At 41.8% G+C, this 11508-nt stretch overlaps 1 protein-coding gene across 1 annotated transcript; it reads right to left on the bottom strand.

Annotated features, from left to right (window-relative positions):
• Positions 1–6305: 6305 nt before the first annotated feature.
• LOC308363667 (caspase-3-like) lies at positions 6306–10768 on the bottom strand (the record flags this gene model as incomplete). Its single annotated transcript, XM_080836492.1, has 6 exons — positions 6306–6532; positions 7112–7229; positions 7491–7666; positions 8484–8612; positions 8791–8930; positions 10716–10768. The coding sequence occupies 6 exons, from the start codon at positions 10766–10768 to the stop codon at positions 6306–6308; spliced, it is 843 nt and encodes a 280-aa protein (XP_080692618.1).
• Between the last annotated feature and the right edge of the window lie 740 nt (positions 10769–11508).

Below are 11508 nucleotides of genomic sequence, written 5' to 3'. Positions count from 1 at the left end.
GAATCCGTCACTGCGCAGACTCATCTACTTTGACTGCGGCAGGTTTTTTTAAAGAGGGCGGGGCTTTACTTAGGATTCACTTCCGGTACATGACGTAACTGGAAAAGCTCTCAAGACTGTTTTTAATTTTAACAAACGGAGTGACTATTGGTACGGAATTCCGTGCCAAAAAGATTGGCACTATTGCTCCAGATCCGTGGCCAATAGTGGCTAAATAGTCTGTATTTTCTGGTGTTCAAGTGTAATAGTTGTTCAGTGGTAAACATTGTTGCCTACCAAGCATATGATCAGGTTTGAATTCCAGCATGCCCAATTTTAATTAATTTATTATATCACAAAGTTACTGACTAAACATACGGCCTAGTCTACACTGAATAAGGACAGTGTTCAATGAAATGAAATGGGAAATACATTAATTTAACTGAAAGAGTGGAGAAGAAGGTGAAAAGAGTAGCCTAGTATTTAGGGGCAATGTATTTCAGTGTCCTGTCACCGCTAATGGTGGAATAACAAAAATATAAGTTGCCTGTGCACATCAGTCCATAAACAACAACACACAACAACCATATATAAATATCGCTTGCCTTCTGTTTTCCACGGTAGATCGCATGTTATGCTAGAAATGGCTTAGCATGGGTGGGATGGGGAAAGATAACACCTTTCCATCCAGACGCAAATTTAGCTAATCGGAATCTGTAAGTGGTTTCCAGATATATTTGAGTTGCACTCAAAGTCTCAATGACCATCCCCACAACAAGACAACATTCAAAAGGGAAATTTCAATCAGTCCTTGGCACAAGCACTTGCTCCCGGACGTTTAAAGGCACCCAGTGCAACTTTCGAGGCTTAAAAATTAACATTCAATTTCTAGTCTTTTTTACACGTAGTAAGTTTCAATAACTCCATACCATTACATATCGACATTCAAGGAGCAAAGATAAGACGTCGTTGTGTGGTGAGAACTGATAGAAAATCGTAAACAACAACAATGGCCGCCATTTCCCCCCCAAATCTTTATTTATTGGTGCCACCAATAAATAAAGCAGGATTCCAGTCAATGGGAAAATGGCCTCTCCCCACCGGCCATTGTTGTTGTTTACAAATCAGTTCTCACCACACAACGACGTCTCATCTTTGCTCCTTGAATGTCAATAATGTTTTGGTATGGAGTTACTGAAACTTACTACGTGTAAAAAAGACTAGAAATTGAATGTTTATTTTTCGAGTCTCAAGCCTATAAAGTTGCACTGGGTGCCTTTAATCAGTAACTTTGTGACAACATAAATTGAAAAAAGGTAAAGGTGAAGCATGCAGCCCACGTTTTTTATTCCAAGGGACTTTGACTGGGAATCAGACCTTGGTGAATTGCTTGAAAGGTAACAATGCTAATCACTATACCAGCTTAACATCTCTAGATTATGTTTGATGTGATAACCCTTTCAGAGTGGCAGCTTTTTAGTGGATTTCACCTCTTAAACAGAGAGACCCCTATCAGGCTAATGCGTAAAGATGAATGCCCCAGTCATCATGTGTAACTGTACCATTATACTATTAACTCGTCTCCATTGAAATAAAACCACCTATAAATACTTTTAATGGCCTCCTATGTACTTGAACGTTCACATTGTCAATTTTATAAGGGTATTTAGTCTACTTTTGCGAAAGTGCAGTTTCAAATAACAATATTTAGTGGTTCTCTCTTCAAATACAATATTAAGTTAAATTTAACTAAATAGTAGTCCCTCAGTTTGTATAAAATCAACCAAGGCCTCTAGGCCACAATTATTATGATAAAGCTTTACATTATACAGGCAAACATGATACAGGCATGTAAAATAGTTTAGTTTAAACAGGTTGGCAGTTTTCACATATCTGTGCACTTCAGGCCATTGGTGAGACATATCCACTCAATCGCCACTTTCCCATCATCTTCGGTGGTCCACCCACTTTCCTTGGGATCTGGTATGGAGCGTTGGGTCTTAGAGATCGCCTCCATATTGCAGCCTGATAGGTAGCATGCATTGCATTGCATGCATGAAGAGGCAATCCTCACACAGTGGGAGATCACTGGACTCTGCTTCGCCAAGTCTAGCACGGAAGAGTTGGTGACGAAGGGTGTTCGTTGTTGTGCGGGTAGAATGCACATACATAAATAATAATAATAATTCATTTTATTAGTTGAGCACTCTTCATTCAAGCAGAATCTCAGAGTGCTAAAGGACAAAAGGACAGTTTAAGAAAATGTATACATTTTTTAAAAAGTAGGAAATGCCTTTATGAATAAAAAGGTTTTTAGGCCAGTCTTAAAACAGTCTAGTGTCTGTGTTGCCCTTAAGTGGTCCGAGAGGCTGTTCCACAGTCGCGGGGATGCAGCGGAGAAGGCCCGGTCGCCCATGGTGCGTAGCCTGGTGTTTGGGATCTGCAGGGACAAACTGTTATTGGATCTGAGGGGGCGGTTTGATGTTTGGGGAGTGATGAGTTCTTGCAGGTAAGGGGGGGCGTGACTGTTTATGCATTGGTGGGTGAGTAGGAGTACTTTGTAGTCAATGCGGGATGAGACAGGGAGCCAGTGCAGTGAGTGTAAAATGGGGGTTATGTGGTTGTATTTCCTGACTCTCATCAGGATCCTGGCAGCGCTGTTCTGGATGTACTGCAGGTTTTGGATGTTCCTGCCAGTGATCCCAGTGAACAGTGAATTGCAGTAGTCCAGTCTTGAGGAGATGAAGGTGTGGACGAGCTTCTCAGCATCTGGCAGGGTTAAAGTGGGGCGGAGCTTGGCAATGTTTTTGAGATGGTAGAAGGAGATTTTGCACAGATGCTTTATATGATCGTTGAAGGTGAGGTGAGGGTCAAACCTAACTCCTAGATTTGTGACTGTGGTGGAGAGGGGTATGACCTGACTGTCGAAGGTGAGATGAGTTATGGAGGATGACTGAACCTGGTGTGGAGTGCCAACAAGAAGGGCCTCGGTTTTGCTGCTGTTTAGCTGGAGAAAGTTTTTTCTCATCCATGCCTTTATCCCCCAAGACAGGCAGTGAGACATGACATGGCAGCAGAGGGGCTTGGGGCAGTTTTGATGTACAGCTGTGTGTCATCGGCATAGCAGTGGAAGGACATCCCATGTCTGCTGACAACACAGCCGAGGGGGAGCATGTAGATAATAAAGAGGATGGGACCGAGGACAGACCCTTGTGGAACACCACAGGAGACAGGGAGCTGTCTGGAATTGCATCTTCCCAGTGAGACGTACTCAGTTCTGCCAGACAGGTAGGACTGGAACCACTTGAGTGCAGAGCCTGACAGTCCAATGGTGGTGTGGAGGCGCTCTAGGAGAATTGTGTGATCCACTGTGTCGAAAGCAGCAGTCAGATCCAGGAGGATGAGGAGTGAGGGTGATCCTGCATCGGCTGTCATCAGCAGGTCATTCGTCACCCTGAGCAAGGCGGTGCTGTGGGCTGAACGGAATCCTGACTGGAATTTTTCAAACAGGTTGTTGTGTTTGAGGTGGTCCTGAAGTTGAGAAGCAACTACCTTCTCTAGCACTTTGGACAGGAAGGCAAGGTTGGAGATAGTCCGGTAGTTGGCTAGGACCTCCGGGTCCAGGGTGGACTTCTTGAGAAGGGGACGGATGACAGCGACCTTGAGAGCCGGTGAGACACAGCCTGACTGAAGGGAAAGGTTGACAATTTTGGTGATGAGAGGACTGAGAGTGGGGGTGTGTGACTTGAGCAGAGCAGTGGGAATGGGGTCCAGGGTACAGGTACAGGGTTTCATTTTTCTGATGATTTCCTCAACATGGCTCTCCTGAACCTAAGCAAGATGCAGGGGAGACAGCACACTTGCAGATAGGGTGTTGGCGTCAGAGGGAAGCAGAGATGGAGAGCTGGACATCTCATAGCGAATGCTGTCGACCTTTGATCTGGAAAAAGTCGATTAAGCTGTTACATTGCTCTTCTGTAGCCTCAGTTGAGGAGGATGGTTGTGGTTTCAGGAGATGCTCAACATACGGCATGTGTTCGCTTGCAGCTTCTTAAAAAGCTCATCCGACACATCCTAAGAACGTCAAGCTCACAGAAGGCCTTCTGGTAGGTCTTGTCAGACTTCAGTAGCTTCAAGGCACCTCTCTTCCCACGGCCTGCAAAGGCACTGATGGTGTCACAACCAATGAAGGCATGCATGCCAAGCAGGGCATTAGAGACACCACATCCTAGCTATTGGCAGCATGCGAGTGTCGGCTTCTTCCTGGGAAGATTTGAGCTCTGTAACCTCCTCCATTAGTTCTTTGAAGCAGAGTTCATCACATGTGACATTCAACGCCTTGTTCTGGCGTTTTTCCTCTGTGTTTGGGTCCCTTTCATTCATTGACCAATAATTTGATTAGACTTGCTTTAGTGGAGGAACCGCAGAGCAGTTTCCTCCATTGTAAGATGTTGTGACCGGGTGCTATGTTCTTGAACTGAATGCCTAGTCTGGACCTCTGTTGGCTCTTTACGTGTCTTCTATGAATGTCCTTGTAGACATCATAGACAACGTCAATGAGTTGTTTCTTGTCTCCATCATGGAGGACCTTGGCTGGGGCTGATTCTGCCAGCTGTGTGAAAGTCTTGTCATCCCCTTTCATCTGCTGCACCAAGCTCATCCCATCGATGATGGTTGTTGATGGTTCTGGGATAACGTCTACAGGGGCAACGCTTTTCTCCAGCTCTCTCGCTACAGCAGCTTTATTGGTTTTGCGCAGAGATCCATCGCCATGGGGAAGAGCCAAGACATCACTCATGTGAAGCTGTCGGCTCTCAGCCACTAGGATCATCTTTTAGACTGCTTGCTTGGCTTTTTGGCTTTTGTCTGAGAACTTTTTCAGCTGCTGTTAACATTATTCAGAGACATCAAACTTCTAGATTCTAGTTAACAGCTGACTGGTTAACACCCAAGGGTGTTCCTAGTAAACGTCCGTGGGCGCTTACCGGTCAGATGTCACCTAGAATCTAGAAGTTTGTTGTTCTGATATGCAGTTCACTTTATGTTTTTATATGCAGACCACAAAGGTTATGATTATGATTGTGATGTGCAGAATGGGCTTCTTCGGAAAGGTCCCATAAACGCTTCCACATAACCCTCGTGTATTTGAAATAGCAACCTTTTTTAGGCATAAGGTCTCCTTGGCTATTAACCCCATGGTTCGATAAAGCACCCACATGAACCCTTTTTTCTAAGAGTGTACGTACCGGCAAATGAAGTAGATCACATTCGCCAGTGGCAGAAGGAGAGGACCCCGTCCTGTCTAATAAATGCAGTGAGAGTCTCTATTAATGAATAGGGAGCAGGGTGTGGAAAAGAGCCCTTAAGGAAGGGCAGACCGATGAAAAAGCGGGACATTCTCCTAATATGCGTGACAAAGGCTTAAATGGCTGTACAGTTTAACCTTAAGCAAAATCAAACTTAATTTTTTCCAATAGTTGCTTTTGAGTTATATGAATAATTTACAAATAATTGAGTTATTGACCAAAATGATATAACTGTTAAGATGATATTAGCACATGTGCGATTTGGGGAAATTTCGCTAAAGCGCTGATTAGTGAAAACTGTAATATAGCCCAAAAATATGAAAAGCTGCTTTTGTGAAAGGGTTATCATATATTAATATACTTATATCAGTCCTACAAACAACTTAGTATAGGTGACGTTTTGCCCCCTCAGATGGTACTAATATGTTGTCTGGCCCATGGACTAACTGTATTACTGCCTGATGAACGATACTGTGAACGTGTTCATTCTGGTGTCTGTTCACTCTTTTTAATTTCGTTCAATAGGGTGCCAGATTTATAGCGACTTCCAGGCGAAAAACACACCATTAACAGTCCTGTATCCAGTGTTGCATAACCAGGTGGAGAATCAGTGCACCTCTGATGCTGGGGCAGCCCTTAACGTCCTGGATCCTGAAGTGCGTCCTTAAGAGAAACATGGTCTTTCAGCATTATAAAAGTTATTTATTTATTCATATATTTTTCTTTACATTTTCAACTGAATTGTCCGACTGCTCTGATATTAAACAGTTATGCAATCTATACCATTCACTATGTCAAAGAAAATTAAATAATTCCTGTATATCTATTAAAAAGGCCAAAACAATGAGATGATAAAATTAAATGACTGATGCCAAAGTTAATACATCAGCTGTATGCATATCACTGGACATTGAATCAAGCATTTCTCTGCATCTTAGTAAACATTTCATGACTTTAAGTGGTCCACTATGTTTCGCAGATAAGTCCCACAGTAATTAGCCTAATCTTTGGTTGCATCGCTTAGGGGAAGTACAGCTCTTTGGTCAGCATGGACACAATACAAGGAATCTGTTTTTTCTCATTGTATCCTGGGAGGGTGGAATTAGACTGGAACTCCAGCGCCACCTTGTGGTTGACCCGTGTCATGATTTGCATGATTTCCAATTCCTTGCCGAACCGGAGCAGCATGTCACATACGGACTGGATGAACCATGATCCTTTTTCTTGGTTTCTCCAGGCGTAATACCCTACCAAAAATATAAATGAAAATAAATTCATGAGAACTGTGACATAAATATGAAACCTTTGCTTTCCAGTGTACAGATTGTCCTTTGGCTTTAAAGGTATAAAAAGACGGCAATAAAAAAACTTTTACACAGTATACTGCATATAGATATAGACTGCTATGCCTGTTTTCAGACATGCACTTTCCTTTCAAAATGTCTCATAGTTTGATTTTTAGCACCAGCTCACTTGTAGGCCTAGTAGAGTGGGGTCTGATACTCAACACACTTCTTGCTTGTGTGTTCAGGGGCAATGCAATTGTCTTCACCGTGTCTGACATAACTGCATAATAAGGTAAATAGTTTTAAATCACGTTCCCCATCTAGCTTTTCAAATAGACAACTAGTAAATGGAATTCCAGTGGATATAGCTGGTTGTACTGTAATCAGTGCGAATGGAATTAACTGTATAGTGCTACCTCACATTAGATCTCCTAACTTTCTGGTGCCTTGATCGTCGTACCTCATTTGTAAGTCACTTTGGATAAAAGCCTCTGCCAAATGATTTAGCATAAATGTACTGTATGCACTGACGCATCCTACCTGGTGCTGTGGAATAAGCGTACAGAAAATCGGCCTCCACAGGTATCCTCTCCGTGGACCCGCCCTCGGCCACGCTGTCTGTCTCAATGCCACTGTCCAACTCGGAGCCTCGACAGGCCTGCAAAACACACAACACTGCTGCTGACCAAGCTTCTTGACACACCCACGCCTCCCACGAGCAACCAGGATAGTGTTTGTTATAACTTTATGTTTACAGTTTACATTTGAAGCACTTTCAGTTCATTATTTTAAAAATTGATTTAACATCAACATATCCATGTCCAATGATCTGAATACTGAAGTGCCAAAGTCTTATACACACACCATAAAACATTGGTGCACTTGGTTCACGATGCTTTAGGGAAATTGTATGCTGTACCTGGATGAAGAAAAGCTTTGGTTTTCCAACCAGTGTGGTGCATCTGTCTCCTCTGAAGAGGCCAGTGAGGTCTTTGAGGTCAACGGGGGCATCGGTCCCATACAGAACACCCTCATCCCCGTGGCTCAGTAGGACACACACAAAAGAGGCCGACTTGCTGTGGTCCTGCTTGGAGACTGTCAGGGTGCAGATTTGGGTGTCAATAATGACAACTATTCTTTTTGCATGGGTACATTTGCCTTGGCACTGGGAAACAAAGGGAGCGGCTCATGCAGAGCATAAACAATTCCAGCCGATCAACACGTTGCTTCAGGAGCACAGAAGGGAGTGTAATTTGACTGGCTGTTGAGCTCAAATATCTACAACCTTTAGCCAGATTCGTGGACCTCACCTTTAAAAATTCTCCCTTTCTTCAGTCTAAAGGTTTGAAAAGAGGAAAGAGGATGAGGAGGAATGGAAAGAGAAAAGGGATGAGAAAGAAGAGCACAATGAAGATCGGGAAAAGCCTTACTCTGCTGCCAAAGCGTAAAAAAACCTTTTTAAAAAGCTGACCTCTGCTGAACTCAATTAAGGCATTCTAACAGAATAATATCTTTAAAGCTCCAAAAGAGAGACAAACAAATTATAGGCTAAAGGGCACAATACAATTGCATGTGCGATGATGACAATTAATCGCTTATTTTGTTTCTACTAGGTTCACTACAACCCTTAATGTCAAGTATCTATTAATTACTTTTACATGAGGTCGAGATTTCCTAATCTAATATATTATGTGCAACCAGAAAGTTTTATCTTGAAATCAGATTGAAAGATTACATATGCAATAGCAACCTCTGTACATCTACACAAAACTATCAAGCAGATGTTTATGGTATAATTGTATTTATTGTTTTAATTAGTTATTGCCCAAAAGTACCAAACAGTGTAGTAAAGGTATATGATGCTAAATAAAGATTTTAGATAAAAGTGGCATACAAGAGGAATTGAATTTACCATCGTATAACAATGTCTTTATGGCTTTTACGGTGAGGTCATTGCTGGTCTTGACTTTATATCCAAGCTGAGAAAAGACCTTCACCATATTTCCTGCGTCTGCATCGGTCCCATTCCGTTTGCCCATGCCTTGGCAGATTAAATGTTACAGTCAGTGGTAGCACAATTACAGAAAACATGATCATTTTTTGTAAAAGATATAAACAATCATTATATTGACCATACAATTACATGAATAATGATTTGGGTCAATGGTTAATTCAATTCTGACTTAATGAATGTTTCATCGTATCGAGGACCCATTTACCTGTCCCTTTGTCAAAGTTCTTATTATTGATGATAACACACTGGCCCAGGCATGGGTAATTCATGTTGTATTTGTAGGCATCAGCAGGAGGCTTAGCGTCCACTTGTGACATCCCTGCAGGGCCAGAAGGCTTCTCTGGCCTACAAGATAGAGAGAGTACAGACATGGCACACCAGCTCAGAAACACCCTGGGGATTGAACCACAACGTGAAGCAGATTCAACAAAACATAGGTGGGTTCCGGGAGGACCTGACTGATATTCAGGGCTGAGGATGCTACTCTGAAAGCATAGCTTTGCAAACAACCAATCACAATTAAGAAGTTGAACTACAGCAAAGCTGCCCTAAGGAGAAATCTAGTTTGGTTAACTAAAGGTACTTGGAAAAAGTAGTTCAACCTACTTTGTAAAACAACGCAACTTCACAAAGTACATGTGATACGGAATTATAACAAAACATAAATAAAAAAGTCACATGCCAGCAAAAAATGCCACTCAATTGAGTTAATTGCAAAAAAATGTCTAATATCATACATAAACAAAACAATAAATAAAATTCCTCCACTCTTCATAGGGAAGTGCAAAGAATGTCAGCTTCGGTTTTGCATAGAATGTCCATCAGTCAGACACCTGCCCTACAGAAACTAGAGTCCAGGCGGGGTTTGATACATGCACTACACAAAGGTCAAGTGTGTGGTGGCAGCTAGTTCATAAATGCATTGCTTGGGCATGCGGCCACCATGAAGAAGATAAAGGGGGTGGGTCTGATCAAAGGGGGTTCAATTACAATAGGGAAGCAATAGTAAAAAATGTTTTAAATCCTTTACTTTTATGACCCAAAATTGTTTGCAGTTCAGTAGTTACACAAAAAATTAAAAAAAAAAAAAACTAAATTTAAAAAAGAACTAAATTTATGTTTGAGTAATTCAACTACTTGAATCATAATGCAAATATGACTGTAGGTCAACAACTAGCAAGCTACTGCAAAATATAATGAAACTACTAGCGTAATTCTAAGCAGTCCACTACTCCCCAACTCTCGTCAAGTCAAGCCAAATGTGTTTATAAAGCACATTTAAAAACAACTCACGGTGACCAAAGCACTGACCAATGAACTCTGCACACGTTCCTTTTACTGGTCTAGCTAAAATAGGCACCTATTGCACAGGCTTTGGGCACACAGCAGCTTTCATTTTGACAGATCTGGACATGATTTCCTCAAAACGTAGAGGTCTGACTCCATGCTATCCATGATTTTATTAGTAGGTTGCTTAGTCAGTGAGGGTTCATTCTCCAAGGAACTAGTGCACACTGACCCACCCACCCAAAGTCAGAGGGCATCAATTCTGAATCAGTCACATTTAAATAAGGGTGTACTACAAGTTGCTTGCTGGTGTGAAATCTAGTATGAAATATTTTTGTCCCAGTAATGTAGCTGGGACTGATTACATGGGCCCATTGTGAGGTTTTGACAAGGTTTTCAGTTTTTTTTTTTCATTAACTGGGCACTATAAGGTCCCTACACATATCAACAAATGGCCTAACATGACTCATAACTGTTTTCAAAAAGATATTAAATTGGATGTTTTTGATGGACCACATTAGAAAATAAACTAATAGCCTACTTATCTAGCTTAGGCTATTCATCAGCAATAGATTTGTATGTTGACTAACAACTTTTTTCTGTTACCTGTCACGACATGACCTCTCCGCTTACGCAACCATAAGGAAGTTAGGCTAGTAAACCAGTGAAAGACATCAGGCGACCTTATTTTCATATTCGTAAAAGTAAAAAGTGCGGCATAAGCTTAACATTTGCATATAAGTTGCATCTAGTGAATGTATCTAGTGGTTTAGCTAGATATTGATGTAGTCTACTCTACTTGAATGACAGAGTTTAAATCCGTGACCCAATTTTCATTTTCACCTTGGCTGCGTTGCCTGGGCGTCCACAGAATCACCGTACACCACGTCCGACATCTATAAAGGTGAAGACAATTTCACTTATTTCATTTAAACAAAATTTCTTTAATCCACCATTAATCTTCCAAGGGAAATAGGCTACGTGGTGTATTAGTTTACTCAGAAGTCTGAATATGCCGCTCGACCACGACATGCAGGACATTTTAAAAGTTCACAAACCTTCACCTAAACCACAGCCGGGTGCTGTTAAACTGGCTTTAATCTGTGGTGTAAGAAGACTTACTGAAAAGTGGTGACTGACATGCCGTTGGCAATCACTGTACTCGAGCTCAGTTTAACACAAAAAGATACGATGGCTAGAAAATATATCTGCGTTACTTTCATACCTGTAACTGTCATTAGGCTACTTTGTTACTTACAGCCATGGCTCTGGCCAGTGCTAACCTGTCTAATATACCAATTCTCGACCTAGTTTATTCCAGAGAATTAGAATTAAAGAGAGAACACTCTTTACTGTAATCCACCTTTTGTTGACTGCTGGCAAAGAATTCAAGAAATGTGTAACTACTTTACAGTACTGACTTGCGAGTCCATTATGACTCAACACAAACCCCTTACCTTGAGATGGTGAAGAATGAAAGTGGAAGTAGCCTACTGAAATGGGCTAGTCCTGTCTTCACTCCTATGACCCAGAAAGGAAATTGAATGACGGCCAATTGCTAAAATATCACATTTACTGCAGAGGGGTATGCACAAGGCGACCCAGTAGGCGTAATTCACTGCAGTTACACCCACAG

Source organism: Sprattus sprattus (genome assembly GCF_963457725.1).
Source record: "Sprattus sprattus genome assembly, chromosome: 4".
NCBI lineage: Eukaryota > Metazoa > Chordata > Actinopteri > Clupeiformes > Clupeidae > Sprattus > Sprattus sprattus.
This window is presented reverse-complemented; position numbering and strand designations above follow the sequence as displayed.